The sequence below is a fragment of the Triticum aestivum genome, chromosome 2D, assembly GCF_018294505.1.
Source record: "Triticum aestivum cultivar Chinese Spring chromosome 2D, IWGSC CS RefSeq v2.1, whole genome shotgun sequence".
Classification (NCBI taxonomy): domain Eukaryota; kingdom Viridiplantae; phylum Streptophyta; class Magnoliopsida; order Poales; family Poaceae; genus Triticum; species Triticum aestivum.
The window spans coordinates 35,303,782-35,329,421 of NC_057799.1; the positions used below are offsets into that span (position 1 = coordinate 35,303,782).

The window sequence follows — 25,640 nt, forward strand, 5'->3', positions numbered from 1 at the left end:
GTACTAGAAAAACATATTTTCTCGATGTTATGGTGACACACACTTCATTTCGTTGAGATATCAATTTTTTCCCCAAGTTCTCATGTTTGGGATGCAGTGTTCATGAACCTTAGTACTGTTGCTGCTCATGAGTAAGCTAAACCTGGTGAGAAAAAGAAATACTATCTGTCAGTTATGGCCATATATAAGCAGTTCATGGCTTTTTTTCCTTTTCATTCTGCCTAGCAGAGAAGGTGTATGCTGTTGTGGAGCAGCAAACTGAAGTAATGAGCTTGCAAATGTTGAAATCCCAGTTCTTTGGTGATGTGTCACTTGATACAAAATTCCCTTCTCCTAATTATCTGGGTCCTGTTTCCCTTTTGAAACCGAGCCTTATTCGCCTCAGATGATACGATAGTGTTTATCCATTTGTTTATGGGTTCAAAATTGTCTTTGTGAAAGAGCCAGGCCAATCTGATTTGTATGAAATTACTGTTCCTAACACGGTGTTCGAAAAATTTCGCAAGGATTCAGGTACTCAAGCATGGCCTGTGTGTCCTGACAAACTACACCATGAACAATTTGTTTTGGTCTCCCAAGCCCGTGTATGAAAAGCGCTTATCGCCTCACCGTGTTAGCATGGCTGCGCTGCATGGGTTCGTTTTGTAAAATGACCCGTTGTAAAAACGTCTTATATTAAGTTATGGAGAGAGTATGCTTTAAGGCCAGGAGTTAAGGATTCTAAAAACACACAAAACAGCAGATTGACAAACATGAGCTTACAGGAAGAACCCACTGCATGGATTCTAAAAACACACAAAACAGCAGAACGATTCTAAAAGGAATGAAGGACCATCAGTTCATTGCAAAACTAATGTATTTTCCAGTACGTGAAATGCATGATCCAAGAAAATTGCAGGACCATCAACTCATTGCCAGAATACCCTAGAGTGAAATGCTCTGTCTACCAAGCCGTGGCAATCACATCGCAGAGATGAATGTCAGAAGAGCTACTACATTCCAGCATCACTACAAAATTGTTCAGCCAGTAGTTCTAGAGCTGCTGAGTTTTCTGAATATATATCTATCCATCTATAGGCAAAAGTTGACACCATCATATCCGAGGCAGCGAAACTTGTGAACAGGTGAACTGTCGGACTCCTGCTCTGATCTTCCTCTACTGTGCATCGACATCCGGGTATCGCAGCGCATCGTAGCCTGAATTAGCAGAAATTATGAGCGAGTTATGCTGCAGACCAATAATCAATAAGAAGATCAAGAAGAAAAAACCTGAAACAACATAATGTGCAAGGAACTAAAGATTTTATACACTATTGTAAGGTACCACCTGAATTTTATTCACAGGTTAGAAAATTAGTATCTTCTCTGCAAAGGTGTAATGAGATGACTGACTTGATTTGGCTTTTTAGCTTCCATAATCTCTACTGGTGTCAAATGTTAAGAAATGGATAAATTAAATTATATATGAATCAAGGACATAAATGTGCAAGTAGCTTGATAAATCCACATGGCACCTACTATTTCCATCCAAGTACTTTTACTTTTCTACAAGACTACAACAGTTTCAGAAACTCCCAAGTCCGAACGAAACATATCATAATATCCTTTTTCCAAGCACGATTAGATTATAACTCCACTAAAGTAAGACTCCAAATATCATGTTAATGCAGAAAAATAGTATGTACACCAACATCTGTTCACTAAAGTAAGTGAAATGAGATGACTGAAATTGATTTGGCCTTTTAGCTTCTATAATTTCTACTAGCGGCAAACATATGGAATGGATGAACTGAATTATTTGAATCAAGAACAGAAATGTCCAACTAGCTTTGATAAATCCACATGGTACCTACAATTTCCATCCAACTAGTTTTACTTTTCGACAGGACTACAGCAGTTTCAGACAACTCCCAGATTCTAACAGAATGTATCACAATATTACAGGTCATGTACAAAATCTGAATACAAATCATGTGCAGAAACAAGATTTAAGTTTCCACTGTTGGAACCTGAATTTTGTTCACAGGTTATTCAATCCAAGTAAAATGGGCTAAATCAAACTGATATCACCATCTTCTGTGTTAAGGGTGAATCATCTGATTTGGGGTTTCAATTTCAGATAATCTTTTATCATGATTACAACAATTGCAGACACCTCACACAAACATTTGTAACGTACCACCTGAATTTTATTCACAGTTTAGAAAATGAGTATCTTCTTTGCAAAGGTGAAATGAGATGACTGAACTTGATTTGGCTTTTTAGCTTCCATAATTTCTACTAGCAGCAGATGTTATGAAATGGACTTACTTAATTATCTGACCATCTATTACACAGACTGAGAAATCTATTTCCATCCAACTACTTTTACTTGTCTACAAGACCACAACAGTTTCAGACAACTCCAAAGTCCTAAATTTGTTCACAGGTTATTCAACACAAGTAAAATGGTCTAAATCAAACGGACATCATCACCACCTTCTGTGTTACTTATCTACAAGATTAGAACAGTTTCAGACACCTCACACTAACAGTTTCAGATTTCAACAGATTCAGACAACTGTTTTTCAGACTTAGAACAACTTCAGTAAACTGTTCTTCAGACCAGTAAACAATGTGGAGACTGGAGAGGCTCTCACTAACCAAGGGTCCCGGTCAGGAAGACGACGATCTCGAGGGTCCCGCCATAGCCACCGTCGGGCAGGTCGACGACGAGCGGGGTCAGCCTCCCGTAGCGGCCCGCTCGGACGCACATGGCGATGTTCGGGCCGTCCACGACGACGAGGTCCGCCAGGTTGCCTCTCAGGCTGAACGCGGACCTCCCCCTGAACCAGAACTGGCGCCAGGTGTTGACCTCCTCGGGGTAGTACCCGTCCTCGAGCGCCCGCACGAACCGGATGCGCCGTCCGGGAGAAGTGAATATGCCGGAGAATCTTGGGTGAGCCTGCAGTTGAATCCATGGTTATGTTCTGGAGATCAACAACTGCAATTCGCTCAATCGATAGAAGCGGGTCATGGCGAACTCACCGGGCCATGATTGGCAGGCATGCCCGCCTCTTCTGGGATGGGCTCGACGCCTCTGATCTGCCGTTCCGCCCCCCGGGGCGTGAATCTTGGGCGAGTCTGCAGTTGAACCATTAGCCATGGTTATGTTCGGGAGATCAAGAACTGCTCACACTCAGGAAGCACAAATTTGGCAAGAAGAGAATTGCAACTGAAAGAAACGGGTCATGGCGAGCTCACCGGAAGCGGGCCAGGAATGGCAGGCATGCCCGCCTCTCTCAAGGGGATGGGCTCGATGATCCAGTACATCATGGAGCTGGCGTTGTCGTCGACGGTGACGCCGGTGGAGTTCCAGGGGAGGTACTTGCCGTTGGCGCGGAGGTAGTGGCCGTCGCCGTGGCGGAGCAGGACGACGTCGTCCGCGAAGCCCGACTCGACGGCCCGCCACTTGATGGCCTCCACCTCCGGCTGATCGTAGTCGCGCAGCTCCGTGCAGAGGCCGTTGTGGCCGTGCCGCGCCGGCCTGTCCGTGGCGGCGAGGTAGCGGCCGTAGGCGGCGCTGTGGAGGAGCAGGTACGGGCCGTCTCCGTCTTCGGAGCTATCGTCGTCTCCGCCGTCGCCGTCTCCGTCTCTGGAGCCGTCGCGGGAGACGACGCCGGAGCCGGCGCGGGAGACGAAGCCGGATATTTCGCCGGAGCCATCGCCGTCTCCTCCGTTGTAGATGTGCACCACCCACGCCGCGTTCATGGAGGCGCGGAGCTGGCTGAGGGTGACGCTCTCCCCGTCGTCGGCGGCGTGGAGGTAGGTGCGCTGCACGCGGCTCCGCAGCCGCACGTGGTGCCCGTCCTGGAAGCGGTCCATCGTTTGCCGGCGCTGGAGAGCAGAGGCGGTGGGCTGCTGCGCTGGAGAGAGGTTCTTGGTTTGTTGGGGACTCCGGCGAGGAAAGCTGTTGGTTGAGGCGGTTGCGTTGGGCGCCAAAGGCGATGTATTTGAAGGCGCGGCAGGAGTGGGCTTGCGGGCCGTCGGGCCGTACACTCAGCCCAGCCCACAGTACCGAACACTCTGCCTTCTCCCGATGTTCTGCCGGCAACAGTGACACACCTTTTTTCTTGACAATTGGACACCTCTTTATTCATTGTTGATCAAAGTTACATCAGCTAGCAAGAGGGAAATTAACTCACTTGGAGCCTGAATATTCTAACCACTCATTGCAGGGAGAAAAAATTAGCAGTTCTAGCCAGTTCATGAGCTACTAAATTAGTTTCTCTAAAGCACTGCTCCAAAGCGAATAGCACAAAATAATAATAATATACGTTGTCCCGTATTCTCCTCTTATGCTTGGATTAACTCATTCATCTCCATCCTCATAGATGGCGGCAGCTTCTTGCTGAGGTAGTACACCACTACACCCACGCGCGCATAGAAAAAGTCACGCAACTTATTCATTCACATCGAAAAGTTCGTAAACAAACCTCGGTTAATAGCCACTCCATATTATCTGACTAGGCTCAAGCACTTCGCAACCATCAGCTCACCGGAAGCAGAGCATTTAGAATTTCCATCTTTGTAGTGTTGGTTATACCAACGCTAAATACATGACATGCTCCACAGGTCACCAAGGTGTAACAAGTAAATTGCAGAAAACTACCACCTTAAGGTTTAGGTTTTCAAAAAACACCAGGCTACAGTTTCTTGACAAATTGCATGATGTCTTGGGTTATCTTTTTGCAAAAACCACTGTTTGGTGGATCTGGCTCGGTTAAGTGCGTTTATGACAGATGGGGCTCCTATTTCGCTGATGTGGCATAGCGTTTTACCAAAGACATCATTAGATGGGTAAAAAAGCGAAAACATCCCCAATAGTTTTTTCAAAAAGCGAAAACACCCTCCCCGATTCAGATCGGGATCTGTCTCTCCTGCACACCATCGCCGTCCTCCTTCTAGCTCCTTGGATGCCCTGCCGGCCTGCCCGGTGGATGCCCTGCTCCTTCTCTCTCTATCTCCGGCGGATGCCCTGGCGTGCTCGCTGGCCTCGAGGGCCTCGGACGCCGCGAAGAACGCAGCGGCGAGCCTCACCACCCTGACCGCGCCGCTGGTGCCCCTTCCCAGCGTGAGCCGTGCGCGCCGCGCGAGCTGCACGCCACACTTGCCGTCGTGGTCGTCGGGACGGAGGACAGGAGGTCGCGTCGGTCCGGCCACGTCCTCCGCTGTGGCGCTCGAGGAGGACACGCCCTCCCTCGTGGCCGAGAGTAAAAGCGGCGCGGCATCGTGGTGCGGAGAGAGCATGCTAGAGCCAGCGGGCGACCAGCCGCCAGGCCGTCCTCACCTTCCTCCGCCGGTGCAGCCGTGCTGCTCGAGCAAGGACGGCGGCAGCGCAATGGCCGACCCGCCACGCGACCGCCGCTCTGCTCCGCCGGCGCCACCGCCGCTTTGCTCGCTCGGTGCCGCCGTGCTCCGCGGAGGGAGGAGAGAGGAGTCTACGCTCCGCGGCCACCGAGGACGGAGAAGGAGAGAGGAGGCTGCGGCATCTCAGGCGAGGGAGTGGCTGCCCGACCTCCTGTGCATCAGCGCTGAGCAGAGGATCTGGCGGCGAAGGAAGAGATGGGGATCGAATGGAGAGAAGGGATCGAAGGGAGTGGGGGCTAATTGCATTTTTTCTTTTTGATCCAGGGGTGTCTATGTAAAATGTAAGGACTAGTTTGTAAATTCAAATTAAAATTGATCTGGCACAAAATGTTACGTCACGTAGGCAAAAAAGGGCCCCACCTGTCATAAGCGTGCTCAAACGAGGCTTATCCGCCGATCAGTGGTTTTTGCAAAATGTTTACGAGAGACATGGTGCAATTTGTCAAGAAACTGTAACCTAGTGTTTTCTGAAAACCTAGCCCTCAAAGTGCTGGTTTTGTGCAATTTACTCAGGTGTAACATAATGTATTATCATTATGCAATAATAAAGGAAAACGTCTAGCTGATTCAATTGCCGAAAGCGAATAAATTAATTGTTAAAACAGTAAACCTTGCAAAGCAGAGGCTCTGATATGAATACTCTACCTAACTAAACCCATCCCATGTCGATTCTACAAGTGAACCCAAAAGGCCAAATCATACATTTAGTTTAACCTGGCCATGGGGTGGTCGGATCCATCCACCCTTTCTGATTACCCTTAGGGGAAGTCGTTGCAGTGTAGTTTTCTGTTAGCACATACATTGATCAAGCAACAAGTTTAGATGCTTGCTTCCCTTCCCCGTGCATCTTCTTTCTTCACCCCCGCCAGATATACCATGCACCTATAGCTGTGGTTTTATGGAAGCTTTTCTAGCCAAGTATCCCAATCTCATGTGGTCAGATGCACATGCTCTTTTAACAATTTCTTTGAGAACAAGGTTCTTCCACACGGCCTTAGCTTTGGAGCACAGAAACAATAGATGTTTGGTGTCCTCCGGTCCTTGCTCACAAACCGGGCATTACCCGAAACTTTTAAGTGCCTATTAGCCAAAGTGATCCAACAACGTAAGGTACCATGGAGAATACACCACAAGGAAAAAAATTAACCTTCACTGGGCAACCCATTCTCCACATTCATTCCCAAGTCGGATTAGAAGAGATAGATCCAATTCCATCAATACGCCTAAGCTTGCGGCCATGTTGATAATCCCAGATTGCATGATATGCCGACCGAATGGAAAAGCATCCATTTTTAGGTTCCAAGCAAGGAAAGCTTCCATCCTATTTGCTGGAAATGGAATAATGAGGATTCTATCCACATCAACATGCCAAAAGGTTTGCTCCACCAAACTCTCATCCTATTGGCCTGAGGTGGGGGTCAACAAGGTCACATACCTTCGAGAGAAGCTGCCCCACCCCGCCCGGTTAATTATGACTATTCCTTGTTGGTGAATTGGGGATCCAAGCACCATGCCATATATTTTCTTCCTCCATCTTCAACTCTTTAGATGTGACCATGTTTTAATGTATTCACCCCTTGCGTAATAATTTGCGACATATATGACGACCTATTTTCTAACACCGCATTCAACATATCACGATTAGGGTAGTATATAACCCTCAAAATACACATATGCAATGAGTTAGGGTTGTGAATTAATCTCCAAGCTTGTTTAGCCAGCAAAGCTAAATTAAATAGTGAATATCCTGAACCCCGTACCTCCATGCCTCTTAGGCACACACATCTTCCACCAAACGAACCAGTGCATTCTCCATTGAGTTTCACCATCTCCCCACCAATAGTGATAAATCACATTTTTTATTCATCTGCATGTTGCTTACAAATTTTAAAGACCGACATTGCATATAATGGTATAGCTTGAGCAAGCGCTTTCAATAGTGCTTCCTTTCCCCCAATCGAGAGTTGCCTTTCCTTCCAACCATTATCTGTTTTACAAACTCTATAATTCAAATGTGGGAAGGAACCAATTTCGTCCAAACCCATATTAACTGGCAGACCCAAATATTTATCTGATAAAGCTTTGGTCATGAAATTCAAAATATTGTAAACTTGGTCTCTATCCTCCACCTATGTATTTGGGCTGGAAAAAATACTACATTTGTCCACACTCACCATTTGACCCGAAGCGACACAATATGACACACGTGGTGGTGAGTTGGTGTGTATTAGTCTGCTCTCATCTCATTTACTGAACCTTTTATAATTCACTATGCCTCGTGTAGCTAACTGTGTGATATGTAGTTATCCTATTGTTTCATAACTGTATAAGGTGGAGTTATCCAGTCCTGGCATGGCCCTCGTCGTCGACACTCGGGAGCTATCCGCGTTTTGGCACAATTAGTTGGCACATTATGTCCATGGATGGTCATGGGGCGCCTTGGACTATCTTGGGGGTGATAACATCATTGGTGATCATACTTCTGTAACTCCAAAAATTCTCAAAAATTAGGACACATGGGCAATTTGTATATCAATCATGTGTAAAACTTTTAGATCAAAGCACGTTCCAGTAAATTATAGTAATTCCTAGACTGAGAGCAAAAGTTTCTGTTTTTTCACATAATCAAGTCAACTATTATCCAAATCATCCCAAAGGCTTTACTTGGCACAAATAGTAACTAAAAGATAAAAATACAATCGTTACAGTAGCAATAATCATGTCATCACACAAAACAAAACAAAATCAAAAATTTAAGATAACTATTGGATTGCCTCCCAACAAGCGCTATTGTTTTACGTCCGTAGATGCATTGTTTCAGGTATTGTCATCCTTCAAATTAATTCCATAGGTGGCTCTCATAATAGATTCATATGGTGATTTAATTCTATTCCTTGGGAAGTGTTCCATCCCTTTCTTTAATGGAAATTGGAACCTTATATTTCCTTCTTTCATATCAATAATAGCACCTATGGTTCGTAGGAAAGGCCTACCAAGTATTATAGGACAAGACGGATTGCATTCAATATCAAGCACAATGAAATCCACGGGCATATAATTTCTATTGGAAAGTATGAGCACATCATTTATTCTACCCAATGGTTTCTTAATAGTTGAATCCGCTGAATGCAAATTAAGGGAACATTCATTCATATCGGTAAGACCTAGCACGTCACATAATGATTTTGGTATAGTAGAGACGCTAGCACCTAGATCGCACAAAGCATTACATTCATAATCTTTAATCTCAACTTTAATAGTAGGTTCTTATTCATCATGTATTTTCCTAGGTATTGAAACTTCCAATTCAAGCTTTTCTTCATGAGCTTTTATCATCGTTCTACAATATGTTTAGTAAAAGCTTTATGTTGTTCATAAGTATTAGGTGAATTTATCACGGAATGCAACAAGGAAATACATTCAATCAAAGGGCAACTATCCTAATTAAAGTGTAATCCAAATGAGTGGCCACATCACTATCTAAAGTCTTGACCTCTTCAAACCCACTTTTGTTATTTTTATCATTAAGATCATCACCCTCCGAACAACTAGGACGCCTTCTAGCTAAAGTTGACTAATCTCTAGTTCCTTTTTCATAAATTTTTATATTACTAAACAAGAATGCAATATGTGACACACCAATCATTTAACATCTTCATTATGATTACAATAAAAATCGGGTGGAATCACTTTTTCTAGGAATTCACGCTTAGCTCTAATACTTCTGATTCTTTGTCTACTTTAATTCATGGTGACTTGAATAGACTTTAAAGTTTCAGTAGCATCCATTTTATGTGGCATAATTTTAATTTTAAATTTTCCACATCATGAGCAATTATATCCATGTTTCTAGCCATATCATCAACTTTATGTAGTTTCTCTTCTATCATGGCATTGAAAATCTTTTGAGAACTAATAAATTCTTTAATGTTGTTCTCAAGTTCATTAGGTAAATTTGGGATGTTATACATAGGTCATCAAATGCATATCATATTTTAATTGCATTTTCGTTTTGATCCTAGAAATTCTAAGCAACTCAAGGACCCACGGAGAGAGTTGGGGATTTTCGTTTATTTTCATATTTGAATTTTTCTCAAATTTGAAAAGAGGATCATTTTGGTTTTAATTATTTTTCTCTCCAAAATATTTCCAATATTAAAAATAAAAGAGAGGAGATAAAATGACTTCTCCAAAATAAAAAGAAATATTGGAGGAAAAATATTAAAATCAAATAAATAGTTTTATTTGGTTTTATTGCTATTTTATTTGAATTAGAAAATATGCATTTTTCAAAATTGCATTTTTAGGCCAGAAAAATGTTCACTTTGTTCTAAATATTTTATTTAGACGGTGAAAATTGTTTTTGGCATTTTTCAGATTTTTTTTATTTATTTAGGATTTTTCCTTTTGGCGGAATTTATTTTATAAAAAAAAAGTTTCCCGGACCGCACTGGGCCAAAGGCCCAGCCGGCCCGCTGCGCCACCGCCTCCACCGCCGTGCCCGCGTCGGACACCGGCCGGAGTCCGGGTTCGAGCCGCGCCGCGCGCCCCCTGCCCCAAGCCACCGCGCGCCCCCTCCCCTTAAATACCGTCGCCCCGCCGCCCTCTCCTCCTCGTCCCAAGCCGCCGCCGCCGCATCTGTGTCACGACCGGTTTTCCAATAAAACATTTATTGAGAAACCGATCCCTTTTACGGACCAGTAGAGAAGAATTCCTTCTTACTGGTAGACAAATTCTTGATTACAGAAATATCCAGGAGTACTAAATATAATACAAGGTTGAGTGGAGACTGCTCAACAATTTATTACAAGCACGCCGATATTAAACATAAAGGCGGATATGACACAAGGGGGGGTATGGTGGCATACTACTGACTCGTAATAAAAGCGGTGGTGGATATGTCACATTGAAGCGGGTGACATAACTCCTAAATCTTACAGCTCATCGAGCGTCGGAGTGAGGCTCGAGGACTCTTATTGCGGGTGGCGGAAGCGTATATAATACAAGTGACCAATATCCAGGATCGCACGGGACTGACTGGGACTCCTCTAGGCGTCGGACTCACTATCAAACTCTTCATCCATGAGATCGCCTTCGTCAACATCTGGCCAAATCAACAAGCCAGGTGAGTACTATGAAAGTACTCGCAAGACAGTTTGGACATAAGATATAACAAATGCAAACATGATGCATATAAACAGGTTAATAATGCGCACTCAGATAATAAAATAGCGATGCATGGGAAATAAAAAGGAAGTCGGGCGGTAGTCCTCCCGAAATCCCAAAGTAATACTGAAGGCCAATCGAGTGTCTGAATGACTCCTCGAAAGGATACAAATAAATTAACAATGCCGCAGTCGGGCGTCAAGGCGACACCACATAAAGGGCTTATAATGGAATATAAATGATAGTGCGTGCCACAGTCGGACGTCTGAGCGACATCACGAAAAGGGCTTATATCAAAAGTAAATAACGAGCGTGCGACAGTCGGACGTCTGAGCGACATCACATAAAGGGCTTATATCAAAAGTAAATAACGAGAGTGCCACGGTCGGACGTCTGAGCGACATCACATAAAGGGCTTATATTAAAAGTAAATGACAAGAATGCCACAGTCGGACGTCTGAGCGACATCACATAAAGGGCTTATATTTCATAACTTAATATTCCAGTAGCTCATGAAGTTGAATCATTTCAAGGGAATATTCAGGTACGAAATAATAAAAGGGTTAGTCCATCCACAGGAATAACGTTCAACCGGGTTTACCACTCAGGCTTATTCACCGAGATTCCCACGGAAACTGACACAGGGACTGACATGAATAGGGATATGCTGGCCACGGTCTTTGACCATGGGCACGATGACTCGGAAGGATATGACTCTGCAGAGTTTGTACTCTTAACCACAGCCAACGGATTTCAGTAGTCACAGGGGACTAGTTCCGTTTATGGTATTTTGGGAGAAACACATCTATCCAGTACACACCCATTCCACATTCCGATGCCAGGAATCACCCTTGGTTTTGGGCACTGTTTGGCATAGTGCCCTTCCTCTCCACAAGCATAGCAAGTGACACCTGGATGGTATGTAAAGTCCTTGTCCCTTGAATGAAACTGTCTGGTTGGCCTTAGAGCAGTAGTCGTGGATTTTCTCGCTTCATTCCTCTGAACATCAGTCTTGCTCCGGTTGTTGCGAGCAAGAGTCGTCTTGTCCCTTTTTCTCTTACGAATATCCTCCAGACTGCGGCGCTCATTCTCCAACGTAATGGCCTTGTCAACCAGAGTTTTGAAATCTGGGAAAGTATGTACGACCAGTTCGCATTTTAGTGCTGGCGCCAGGCCGTCCAAATTTTTTTCCATCCTTTTATTCTCGGTCATATGCTCATCGTAGGCATAACGGGATAGCTGGGTAAACTGACTGTTGTATTCCGTCACTGTCATGCCTCTCTGCTTGATGTCATCAAACTCCCTTTTCTTGATTTTTATAATGCTCTTGGGGATGTGCGTCCCACGAAAACCTTCCTTAAAACTCTTCCCAGGTGATGTTATGTTCACTGGGATGCATGTGTAGGAAGTTTTCCCACCATGCGGCAGCTGCTCCAGTGAGGTAGTGAGGTGCATAAAGCACCTTCTCTTGATCTGAACATTGAGCAATAATCAGCTTTCTTTCGATGTCTCGAAGCCAATCATCGGCTTCAAGTGGCCTATCAGTGTGAGTGAACGTTGGAGGGCGTGTCTTCTGTAGTTCAGACAACTTGGAGTGCGGTTGGTATGGCTCATGGTGATTTTCCATATTGATGACGTGATTCATCATTTCTTGGTGTTGCTGTTGGCTTTGTTCGAAAAGGCGGCATACTTGAGATAAGGCTGCCTCACTGTCCTGTTGACTAGACCGCCCCTGTGTGAAGTTGTTGCTTGTCTGTGTTCCATAAACTTCTTCCGGTGGATTTGGCATGGAACGAGTCCACGGACGAGACATTTTCCACTCTGGGGTATTATTTTGCAAAACTCATGAGAAGAACTATGTGGCACAAGGAAAATTTTGCAAAGACAAAAATTTAAAAGACCTCAAGATTTTTCAAGAAAAAATATTTGATTGCGCACGGAGAAGGACTGCTCAGTACATATCTTACACGCGATACGAAAATATACGATACAGCACTCAGGATGTGCGTACACATTCCTGACATGTTATTTAGGCTAGTGCACTTCTCCGGGTCCTACATGATGCGCACACAAACTACTACAAACCTATGTACATATAAAACATATCATACAAGCGGGCACATCGCGCGGCTACTAGGCGCACTCAGTCGGAGATGGTGAAGATGTCCTTCTGCCTGCCGAGGGTAAGACCCAGCGGTGCAGGAGACTCAACCTCCACCTCCTCCCTAATAAGCTCCAGGCGCGTAGCACTGCGCTGATGAGATGGCGCGGGCGCGACAGGCGGTGGTGTGGGTGCGGCAGGCGGTGCAGCTCTGACTGGAGTAGGAGCAATGACCTGGTCGAACTCCTTAGTGGTAGGAAGGCGGCGAGCAGTGGCCAAAATGGCAGGTGAATAGGATGCTGAGGATGAGACGAAAGTCAGTGGCGGTGCCATGTGGAGAAGCTCCCTCCTGTTGGCAGAACAGCCCCGAACTAAGTCCATTCGGGCAGCCACAAGATCGTCCACGAGGTTGTCGAAAGCTGCCTCTAGAGCTTTGAGATACTCAACAAGCATCTCGATAGCTTCATCTCGCTCTCCCCTATGGCAGGCGAATGCATAGTGACAAGTATATGGCACATGGCATGGGAGGTAGCGGTAGCGACGAGTCTTCATCGAAGGAAGAATATCCCGAAGGCGAGCTATTGCCTCACGAGCGGCCATCTGCATGGCATGCCTCTCCGTAGGCATGGCCCTTCCCATAAAACGGAAGTGGCGAGATGCAGAACGTCCTCCCTTGAATTGCACCACGACCTGGTGCATAGACACGTCGTCGCTGAGCTTGTGCTGGTATAGCGTGAACTCCGGACGAGTCGCTGGGCCGATCATGAGCTTGGTGATGGAGACGAGGAGTTTGACAAACCCCTCGGGCACATTAGTGAACACCCGAGTCTCGCAGTCGCTGCCAGCCATCTACAAAAGTAGGCAAAATTTTTGAGTAGTCAAATCATAAATTTATGATGACCAACAGAAAATAGCTACATTTGCAAAAAGCTGAAAAAGCACTAAAAACGCCAATAACCGATTAGCGATCGCACCTAGTGGCTTCCTACAGTCAGCCTGGCTCTGATACCAAGCTTGTCACGACCGGTTTTCCAATAAAACATTTATTGAGAAACCGATCCCTTTTACGGACCAGTAGAGAAGAATTCCTTCTTACTGGTAGACAAATTCTTGATTACAGAAATACCCAGGAGTACTAAATATAATACAAGGTTGAGCGGAGACTGCACAACAATTTATTACAAGCACGCCGATATTAAACATAAAGGCGGATATGACACAAGGGGGGTATGGTGGCATACTACTGACTCGTAATAAAAGCGGTGGTGGATATGTCACAGTGAAGCGGGTGACATGACTCCTAAATCTTACAGCTCATCGAGCGTCGGAGTGAGGCTCGAGGACTCTTATTGCGGGTGGCGGAAGCGTATATAATACAAGTGACCAATATCCAGGATCGCACGGAACTGACTGGGACTCCTCTAGGCGTCGGACTCACTATCAAACTCTTCATCCATGAGATCGCCTTCGTCAAGATCTGGCCAAATCAACAAGCCAGGTGAGTACTATGAAAGTACTCGCAATACAGTTTGGACATAAGATATAACAAATGCAAACATGATGCATATAAACAGGTTAATAATGCGCACTCAGATAATAAAATAGCGATGCATGGGAAATAAAAAAGGAAGTCGGGCGGTAGTCCTCCCGAAATCCCAAAGTAATACTGAAGGCCAATCGAGTGTCTGAATGACTCCTCGAAAGGATACAAATAAATTAACAATGCCGCAGTCGGGCGTCAAGGCGACACCACATAAAGGGCTTATAATGGAATATAAATGACAGTGCGTGCCACAGTCGGACGTCTGAGCGACATCACGAAAAGGGCTTATATCGAAAGTAAATAACGAGCGTGCGACAGTCGGACGTCTGAGCGACATCACATAAAGGGCTTATATCAAAAGTAAATAACGAGAGTGCCACAGTCGGACGTCTGAGCGACATCACATAAAGGGCTTATATTAAAAGTAAATGACAAGAATGCCACAGTCGGACGCTGAGCGACATCACATAAAGGGCTTATATTTCATAACTTAATATTCCAGTAGCTCATGAAGTTGAATCATTTCAAGGGAATATTCAGGTACGAAATAATAAAAGGGTTAGTCCATCCACAGGAATAACGTTCAACCAGGTTTACCACTCAGGCTTATTCACCGAGATTCCCACGGAAACTGACACGGGGACTGACATGAATAGGGCTTTGCTGGCCACGGTCTTTGACCATGGGCACGATGACTCGGAAGGATATGACTCTGCAGAGTTTGTACTCTTAACCACAGCCAACGGATTTCAGTAGTCACAGGGGACTAGTTTCGTTTAGTGTATTTTGGGAGAAACACATCTATCCAGTACACACCCATTCCACATTCCGATGCCAGGAATCACCCTAGGCAACGTTCAAGAAAAACTTTGAGACGGGGAGGCTACAACCTCGCGTAGCATGGGATCAAATTTATATCGCGCGCTCTAAGGGGTGCCCCCCTCTCGGTCCCAACCGGAAACACCCATGCCCCCTGACCGGATGACTGGCTTTAATCCAGGGCCATGGAACCCTCATCCCGGCCCCTCTATTTGGTGTGTACAAGGAAAGAGGTTAGCAACTTACTAAACCGTATTCTTTGCAGAAAACATGTGGCAGCACGAAAGGGGGAGAACGGTAACGTGGCTCAGTCCACGTTAACGTCGGAGTTTATCGAATGACATAAGACTGGCATGCTACAACAATACCATCTTACTACCTCTCATGTCACCACATGATCAGGTCATTTCTCATCAAGAGATCACAGTAAAACTTCGAAGTACATGGTTAGTTGCCTTGCTTGCAACGTAACACTCACCGATGCTCATATGCTATGCACAACTATTCAAGCAAACATGCAAAACACCCATCATATCAAAGGTTCAAACATGCTTTCCTGGTTCGGAGAAGTCGGAGTCTAGCTCGGCGAAGTTCGCGGCTCCGTCACCTCCTCCGGAACCTACGGTATAACGAAACCGTATACTAACGTGAAAACCGTTGCGTGCATAAATTTTTTTTCAAATTTTTTCCAAATAAATACTATAAAAAACAAGACAAAAATATAAGACCGACAGAAAAAGAATCAATCAAAAAGCATCTTTTATTAAAAAGATATAAAGGTTTCAGTCCAAGGACTGATCTGTGATGGAACAGAAAAGATCCAGGGACTTGTTTGAGAAAATAGAAAATGGTTCAGTATGAAATACGCCAGCCCAGAGAGAAAACACATTCTGCGCCCGAAGGCTGCGGTGGTCGCCAGCGTCGATCCACGGCGAGGTAGGGTGATCGGAGGGTACCTACGGGTTCAGGGTGCCCTTCCGCGTCAGTGGGTGGTGGACTTGACCGTCGGAGAGCACCACGTCGACGGCGACACTATCTCCGGCGGACGGTGGTTCGGGCGATGGTGGAGCTCTCCGGTGGGTGCTGCAAACTCCAAATTGACGCGCGGGTCAGAGATGTGGAAGCACTAGGAGGGTACTGGCAAGAGCTGAGGGGTAGGGGTGCACGCACGGGGGTGAATCGAGCTGGGTCCCGAAGCGGGTCGAGGCGGCCGGAGTTGGTGAAGAAGACTCCCTCGGGGGCTGCCCAGTGGCTTGCCGTGGTACTAGTGGTGAGTAGAGGTGGTGCGGGTTCGAGTTCGAGCTCGGGACCTCCTTTTATAGGCGAACCGAGGGGGTGGCCGTGAACGGGATAACGCCGGCGGGAAATTACGGTGAGGCAGAGGTTGGGCAGGGGGTTTAGGTGGCTAGGCATCATCATGGAGGATCACTGGCGCCGTTCCTCCGCTAAACCTCGGTCGGGCTTGGTGTAATACGCCGGTCCTCGACGGAACGGCCGTACGGGCACGGCGGCGGCAGGGAGCGCGCTCCGCGCCTACCAGTTCACGACGACGGACCTGCAGCGTGCACGGGTAAGTGGACGGCCACGCGGTGGCCTCTGGTGGCTTGGGCGGCGCTGGACGGCGCCGTCCAACACTGCGCCTCTCTGGCAGCCGCAAAGGGCGCTGCTGCTGTCGCTCACGGGGTGGCGCACCTCCACCAGCTCGTCGCCGACGCCCGCAAGCTTCCAGGTGATCGTGCGGCGCAGGGATAAGAAGGAGGGGACAGGGAGCAAGGCGCCACCGCGGCTACTGGCGAGATCGAGGAGAGGTTCTGAAGAAAACGACAGCGGCTCACTGAAACTGTATCTCTGAACTTTCTAAACTTGACAGTAACAGTGTCCTTCAGGTGTTCGACAAAATGATTTGGCATGAGGAAAAGTTTTTTCTGGAGCTGGGACTTGGTGAGGTGACCTCTCGATGCATCCAGAGGCTGCCTGAATTTACTCAGATTTTTAGGAGGAGAAAACAAATGAATTTCATCAAAATTGACAAATGTGGTCCAAACTTGCAGCAAGCATAATTTGAAATTTTTGAACTGGAGACCAGTGGATCTTCATGGATCTTGGTTGAGGGCTCTAAGGACTAGCCAAGGAAATTTGTTTGGAGGCAAAACTCAAAGGAGAAATGGTAGTTCCTTTGTAAATCTCCAAGAGCCAAAGTAGAGGACAGAAAAAGATTTTGATTAGAAATAAATGGAAACAAAATCATGGGGGAGTTCAACTTGCTGGATTTGAAGTTTATCTTGACACCAAGAGAGGAGATGGCCTTTGGGAGGAGATTTCCACTTAGGTCATGGCAAGAGGAGATTTTGAAAGAGGAAAGGATCACTCCAAATGCCATAGGGCTATTTTTAAAAAGAAAAGATTTTCAAGAACTTTCCCAAGGGAAAACACTTGTGTTGAGCCAACATAAGATGAAAAACCTCCAAGGCCAAAATCAAGTCTTGGGTGAATCCAAACAAAATACTTGTCATAAAAGAAAATTTTTTGAGAGGGAGAGTTCTTTAGAAGAAAAATTTAAATACCCTCCTTCAAATCAAATAAAGATTTTGATAAAACCAAAAATAAAATTTTTGGGTGTCACAACACCTACCCCCTTAGGAAAAATCTCGTCCCCGAGATTTCAGCTGATCCTCAAATAGATGTGGTTACTCTGCCTGAAGAAAATCCTCTCTTTCCCATGTTGCTTCATCCTCGGTGTGATTGCTCCACTGAACCTTGAAATTTGTTGTTGTTTTCTGATGGGTTCTCCTTTCAGACTCTTCCAATATTTTTACTGGTCGCTCTCTGTAGGTGAGGTCTGGTTGCACATCAATGCTCTCATGAGATACATGCTTTTCCGGGTTGCTCACACATTTCCTCAATTGTGAGACGTGGAACACGTCGTGGACGTCTGACAGCTCTTTGGGTAGGTCCAGCTGGTAGGCTACTGTGCCTCTTCGTGCAACTATACAGAAGGGTCCAATAAATCTTGGGGCTAGCTTCCCTTTAATTTTGAACCGTTGCAGGCCCCTCATAGGAGACACTCGTAGGTATACGTAATCACCGGGTTCAAAGCTGACCTCACGATGTTTTCGATCGTAATAGCTCTTTTGTCGGCTTTGAGCTGTCTTGAGTCTGTCCCTGATCTGTTTAACTTTCTCCTCGGCTTCCTTGAGCATGTCTGGGCCGAAGATACGACTGTCACCTGTTTCTGACCAATTTAGTGGGGTACGACACCTCCGTCCGTACAATGCTTCAAAAGGTGCCATTTGTAAGCTGGCTTGGTAACTGTTGTTGTATGCGAACTCGGCATACGGCAAACTTTCTTCCCAACTGGATCCATAGGTGAGAACACAGGCTCTCAGCATGTCCTCTAGGATTTGGTTCACGCGTTCCGTTTGTCCATCAGTCTGGGGTGGTACGCTGTACTGAATGCTAGTTGCGTGCCCAGAGCTTGTTGTAAGTGATCCCAAAATTTAGAGACAAATTGAGTGCCTCGGTCGGATATTATAGTCTTTGGGACTCCATGCAGACAAACTATACGGGAGAGATAAAGCTTAGCAAGCCTTTGAGTGGAGTAGGTCGTCTTCACGGGAATGAAATGTGCTACCTTGGTTAGCCTATCTGTGATGACCCATATAGCATCATTTCCGCGTTGTGATCGAGGTAGTCCGACGATAAAATCCATTCCAATTTCATCCCATTTCCATTCAGGTATCCTGTTTGGCTGTAGTAGCCCTGCTGGCTTTTGATGCTCGGCTTTAATGCGCTGACATGAATCGCAACAAGCAATGAATGCGGCTATATCCCTTTTCATACCGTGCCACCAAAATCTTTCCTGAATGTCTTTGTACATTTTGGTTCCTCCAGGGTGGATCGAATATGGGGCGGTGTGGCTTTCGGTTAGGATTTGTTGCTTGAGTTCCTCAATGTTTGGTACGCAAAGTCTGTCCCCGTACCATAATATTCCCTCATTGTCTGTGACGAACTCTGAAGCCTTGCCAAGGCTCATTTTTCTCTTTATACCTTCGATGCTGGGATGTCCCTGCTGAGCCTTCTTAATTTGTTCCATTAGGGTGGGATGTATCTCCAGATTTGATACGTTGCCCTCAGAGACTAACACCATGTTGAGTCTAGCGAACTCCTGCTGAAACTCAGGCCTCAAGTTCTGTGGACTGTCGTTGCCCGGGCTGGGGTTCCGACTAAGAGCATCTGCCACTACATTTGCTTTCCCTGGATGGTAGTGAATGCCGACATCATAGTCCTTGACCAATTCCAACCAGCGTCGTTGTCGTAAATTTAGCTCTGGTTGCGTGAAAATATATTTAAGGCTCTTATGGTCCGTATATATTTCACAACGATTTCCCAACAGAAAGTGCCTCCACTCTTTGAGTGCATGGATGACTGCTGCTAGCTCCAAGTCATGAGTAGGATAATTTTCCTCATGCTTCCGTAGTTGCCTGGAAGCATACGCGACAACTTTGCCGTCCTGCATCAATACGCACCCGAGGCCCTTCCGGGATGCGTCACAATACACTTCAAAACTCTTGTGTATGTCTGGCACAATCAAAACCGGTGCTGTTGTTAGTTTCTTTTTGAGTTCTTGGAAGCTTTTCTCGCACGCTTCAGTCCATACAAATTTCTTGTCTTTCTTGAGCAACTGTGTCATTGGTTTTGCCACAGTGGAGAATCCTTCAATAAATCTTCGGTAATATCCAGCCATTCCTAGGAAACTCCGTACATCTGTTACGTTGGCTGGTGGTTTCCAGTCAAGTATGGCTTTGACTTTTTCTGGGTCTACGGCCACGCCTTCTTGGGTCAATATATGGCCTAGAAAACCAACTTGTCTTAGCCAAAATTCACACTTGCTAAATTTGGCGTACAATTGATGTTTCCTTAATTCTCCCAATACAATTCTGAGATGTTCAGCATGTTCTTCTGGTGTCCTTGAGTATACCAGAATATCGTCAATGAACACCACAACAAATTTGTCCATAAATTTCATAAACACTTTGTTCATGAGGTGGACGAAATATGCGGGGGCGTTCGTCAGTCCAAACGGCATTACTGTGAACTCATATAATCCGTATCTGGAGGTGAATGCTGTCTTAGGGATATCTTCTGTCCGTACTTTTAATTGATGATATCCCGATCTTAAATCAATTTTTGAGAACACCTTGGCTTGTGCGAGCTGGTCAAACAAATCATTTATCCGTGGCATCGGATATTTGTTTTTGATGGTGACCATATTGAGAGCTCGATAGTCTATACACAATCTCAGTGTCCCATCCTTTTTCTTGGCGAATAATACTGGTGAACCCCAAGGTGAGGAGCTGGCTCGAATAAATACTTTGTCCAGTAATTCTTTTATTTGCTTCTTCAATTCTACCAACTTGGAGGGTGCCATTCTATAAGGTTTCTTATAAATGGGGGTGGTGCCAGGTGCTAGTTCAATGCTGAACTCTATCTCTCGGTCTGGTGGCATGCCTGGTAGTTCTTCAGGAAATACGTCGGGAAACTCGCACACCACTGGAACTTTTCTCATTTCTAAAATGTCCACTTTGTTCAACTTTGGTTGCCGTGACCGTGGTCTCTCTTGAGCTGTAACTTTTATTGTCTTGCCGTGATGATGAGTGAGAATCACAGTCCGATTGAAACAGTCAATAAATCCCTTGTTGGTGGTCAACCAGTCCATTCCTAGGATAACATCCAGTCCTTTATTTTCCAACACGATGAGATTAGCCTGAAACTTTAGTCCTTCGAATTCAATAATCACTCCTTGGCAGTAACTCTGAGTGATCTGCTTATTCCCGGGGGACTTGATGATCATAGATTTTTCCAAAGGAAGTATCGGAAAACCATGTTGCAAAACAAAACTCTTCGAAATGAACGAGTGAGAAGCTCCAGAATCAAACAAAACCGTGGCAGGTATTGTGTTGACAGGGAACGTACCGAGTACGATGTCTGGGGCATTCTGTGCTTCTTCCTTGGTCACATGGTTCAGGTGACCCTTCCTGTGATTGTTGTTGGGATTGAAATTGTTACGCTTGGGGGCTGGATTGTTCCCACCATTGTTCGGCTTGGGGGCCGAGTTCCTTGGTTTTGGGCACTGTTTGGCATAGTGCCCTTCCTCTCCACAAGCATAGCAAGTGACCCCTGGACGGTATGTAAAGTCCTTGTCCCTTGAATGAAACTGTCTGGTTGGCCTTAGAGCAGTAGTCGTGGCCTTTCTTGTTTCATTCCTCTGAACATCAGTCTTGCTCCGGTTGTTGCGAGCAAGAGTCGTCCTGTCCCTTTTTCGCTTACGAATATCCTCCAGACTGCGGCGCTCATTCTCCAAAGTAATGGCCTTGTCAACCAGAGTTTTGAAATCTGGGAAAGTGTGTACGACCAGTTGGCATATTAGTGCTGGCGCCAGGCCGTCCAATTTTTTTCCATCCTTTTGTTCTCAGTCATATGCTCATCGTAGGCATAACGAGATAGCTGGGTAAACTGACTGTTGTATTCCGTCACTGTCATGCCTCTCTGCTTGAGGTCATCAAATTCTCTTTTCTTGATTTTTATGATGCTCCTGGGGATGTGTGCCCCACGAAAACCTTCCTTAAACTCTTCCCAGGTGATGTTATGTTCACTGGGATGCATGTGTAGGAAGTTTTCCCACCATGCGGCAGCTGCTCCAGTGAGGTAGTGAGGTGCATAAAGCACCTTCTCATGATCTGAACATTGAGCAATAATCAACTTTCTTTCGATGTCTCGAAGCCAATCATCGGCTTCAAGCGGCCTATCAGTGTGAGCAAACGTTGGAGGGCGTGTCTTCTGTAGTTCAGACAACTTGGAGTGTGGTTGGTATGGCTCACGGTGATTTCCCATATTGATGACGTGATTCATCATTTCTTGGTGTTGCTGTTGGCTTTGTTCGAAAAGGCGGCATACTTGAGATAAGGCTGCCTCACTGTCCTGTTGACTAGACTGCCCCTGTGTGAAGTTGTTGCTGGTCTGTGTTCCATAAACTTCTTCTGGTGGATTTGGCATGGAACGAGTCCACGGACGAGACATTTTCCACTCTGGGGTATTATTTTGCAAAACTCATGAGAAGAACTGTGTGGCACAAGGAAAATTTTGCAAAGGACAAAAATTTAAAAGACCTCAAGATTTTTCAAGAAAAAATATTTGATTGCGCACGGAGAAGGACTGCTCAGTACATATCTTACACGCAATACGCAAACATACGATACATCACTCAGGATGTGCGTACACACTCCTGACATGTTATTTAGGCTAGCACACTCCTCCGGGATCCTACATGATGCGCACACAACTACTACAAACTATGTACATATAAAACATATCATACATGCAGACACATCGCGCGGCTACTAGGCGCACTCAGTCGGAGATGGTGAAGATGTCCTTCTGCCTGCCGAGGGTAAGACCCAGCGGTGCAGGAGACTCAACCTCCACCTCCTCCCTAATAGGCTCCAGGCGCGTAGCACTGCGCTGAGGAGATGGCGCGGGTGCGACAGCGGTGTGTGGGTGCGGCAGGCGGTGCAGCTCTGACTGGAGTAGGAGCAATGACCTGGTCGAACTCCTCAGTGGTAGGCAGACGGCGAGCAGTGGCCAAAATGGCAGGTGAATAGGATGCTGAGGACGAGACGAAAGTCAGTGGCGGTGCCATGTGGAGAAGCTCCCTCCTGTTGGCAGAACAGCCCCGAACTAAGTCCATGCGGGCAGCCACAAGATCGTCCACGAGGTTGTCGAAAGCTGCCTCCAGAGCTTTGAGATACTCAACAAGCATCTCGATAGCTTCATCTCGCTCTCCCCTATGGCAGGCGAATGCATAGTGACAAGTATATGGCACATGGCATGGGAGGTAGCGGTAGCGACGAGTCTTCATCGAAGGAAGAATATCCCGAAGGCGAGCTATCGCCTCACGGGCGGCCATCTGCATGGCATGCCTCTCCGTAGGCATGGCCCTTCCCACAAAACGGAAGTGGCGAGACGCAGAACGTCCTCCCTTGAATTGCACCACGGCCTGGTGCATAGACACGTCGTCGCTGAGCTTGTGCTGGTAAAGCGTGAACTCCGGACGAGTCGCTGGCCCGATCGTGAGCTTGGTGATGGAGACGAGGAGTTTGACAAACCCCTCGGGCACATTAGTGAACACCCGAGTCTTGCAGTCGTTGCTAGCCATCTACAAAAGTAGGCAAAAATTCTGAGTAGTCAAATCATAAATTTATGATGACCAACAGAAAATAGCTACATTTGCAAAATGCTGAAAAAGCACTAAAGACGCTAATAACCGATTAGCGATCGCACCTAGTGGCTTCCTACAGTCAGCCTGGCTCTGATACCAAGCTTGTCACGACCGGTTTTCCAATAAAATATTTATTGAGAGACCGATCCCTTTTACGGACCAGTAAAGAAGAATCCTTCTCACTGGTAGACAATTTCTTGATCACAGAAGAAAACCAGGAGTACTAAATATAATACAAGGTTGAGCGGAGACTGCTCAACAATTTATTACAAGCACGCCGATATTAACATAAAGGCGGATATGACAAGGGCGGTATGGTGGCATAACTACTGACTCGTAATAAAAGCGGTGGTGGATATGTCACAGTGAAGTGGGTGACATGACTCCTAAATCTTACAGCTCATCGAGCGTCGGAGTGAGGCTCGAGGACTCTTATTGCGGGTGGCGGAAGCGTATATAATACAAGTGACCAATATCCAGGATCGCACGGGACTGACTGGGACTCCTCTAGGCGTCGGACTCACTATCAAACTCTTCATCCATGAGATCGCCTTCGTCAACATCTGGCCAAATCAACAAGCCAGGTGAGTACTATGAAAGTACTCGCAAGACAGTTTGGACATAAGATATAACAAATGAAACATGATGCATATGAACAGATTAATAATGCGCACTCAGATAATAAAATAGCGATGCATGGGAAATAAAAAGGAAGTCGGGCGGTAGTCCTCCCGAAATCCCAAAGTAATACTGAAGGCCAATCGAGTGTCTGAATGACTCCTCGAAAGGATACAAATAAATAACAATGCGCAGTCGGGCGTCAAGGCGACACCACATAAAGGGCTTATAATGGAATATAAATGACAGTGCGTGCCACAGTCGGACGTCTGAGCGACATCACGAAAAGGGCTTATATCAAAAGTAAATAACGAGCGTGCCACAGTCGGACGTCTGAGCGACATCACATAAAGGGCTTATATCAAAAGTAAATAACGAGAGTGCCACAGTCGGACGTCTGAGCGACATCACATAAAGGGCTTATATTGAAAGTAAATGACAAGAGTGCCACAGTCGGACGTCTGAGCGACATCACATAAAGGGCTTATATTTCATAACTTAATATTCCAGTAGCTCATGAATTTAATCATTTCAAGGGAATATTCAGGTACGAGATAATAAAAGGTTAGTCCATCCACAAGAATAACATTCAACCGGGTTTACCACTCAAGCTTGTTCACCGGGATTTCCACGGAAACTGACACAGGGACTGACATGGATATGGATATGCTGGCCACGGTCCTTGACCATGGACACGATGACTCGGAAGGATTTGACTCTGCAGAGTTTGTACTCTTAACCACAGCCAACGGATTTCAGTAGTCACAAGGGACTAGTTCCGTTTACGGTGTTTTAGGAGAAACACATTTAACCAGTACACACCCATTCAACATTCCGTTGCCAGGAATCACCCTCGGCAACGTTCAAGAAAAACTTTGAGACGGGGAGGCTACAACCTCGCGTAGCATGGGATCAAATTTATACCGCGCGCTCTAAGGGGTGCCCCCCTCTCGGTCCCAACCGGAAACACCCATGCCCCCTGACCGGATGACTGGCTTTAATCCAGGGCCATGGAACCCTCATCCCGGCCCCTCTATTTGGTGTGTACAAGGAAAGAGGTTAGCAACTTACTAAACCGTATTCTTTGCAGAAAACATGTGGCAGCACGAAAGGGGAAGAACGGTAACGTGGCTCGGTCCACGTTAACGTCGGAGTTTATCGGATGACATAAGACTGGCATGCTACAACAATACCATCTTACTACCTCTCATGTCACCACATGATAGGTCATCTCTCATCAAAGATCACAGTAACTTCGAAGCACACGGTTAGTTGCCTTGCATGCAACGTAATACTCACCGATGCTCATATGCCATGCACAAACCATTCAAGCAAACATGCAAAACACCTATCATATCAAAGGTTCAAACATGCTTGCCTGGTTCGGAGAAGTCGGAGTCTAGCTCGGCGAAGTTCGCGGCTCCGTCACCTCCTCCGGAACTACGGTATAACGAAACCGTATACTAACGTGAAAACCGTTGCGTGCATAAAAATTGTTCCAAATTTTTTCCAAATAAATACTATAAAAACTAGACAAAAATATAAGACTGACAGAAAAAGAATCAATCAAAAAGCATCTTTTGTTAAAAAGATATAAGGGTTTTAGTCCAAGGACTGATCTCTGATGGAACAGAAAAGATCCAGGGACTTGTTTGAGAAAACAGAAAACGGTTCGGTATGAAATACGCCAGCCCAGAGAGAAAACACAT

At 45.9% G+C, this 25,640-nt stretch overlaps 1 protein-coding gene across 1 annotated transcript; it reads right to left on the bottom strand.

Annotated features, from left to right (window-relative positions):
• Nucleotides 1–844: 844 nt before the first annotated feature.
• On the bottom strand, nt 845–3,976 carry LOC123048546 (uncharacterized). The gene is made up of 4 exons (XM_044471629.1): nt 3,244–3,976; nt 3,028–3,123; nt 2,644–2,944; nt 845–1,197 (listed from the first exon to the last, which is right to left on the bottom strand). Exons 1-4 carry the CDS (start codon nt 3,862–3,864, stop codon nt 1,157–1,159), a joined length of 1,059 nt encoding a protein of 352 aa, XP_044327564.1. The 5' UTR covers nt 3,865–3,976; the 3' UTR covers nt 845–1,156.
• Nucleotides 3,977–25,640: the final 21,664 nt, after the last annotated feature.

Bases quoted from the DNA above. Each gene is read 5' to 3' on its own strand.
- LOC123048546 (XM_044471629.1), bottom strand. From the start codon at position 3,864: ATGGACCGCTTCCAGGACGGGCACCACGTGCGGCTGCGGAGCCGCGTG. The intron at 3,124-3,243 runs GTGAGCTCGCCA...GTTCAACTGCAG, and splicing joins CCATTCCTGGCCCGCTTCCG to ACTCGCCCAAGATTCACGCC. The intron at 2,945-3,027 runs GTGAGTTCGCCA...ATTCAACTGCAG, and splicing joins TGCCTGCCAATCATGGCCCG to GCTCACCCAAGATTCTCCGG.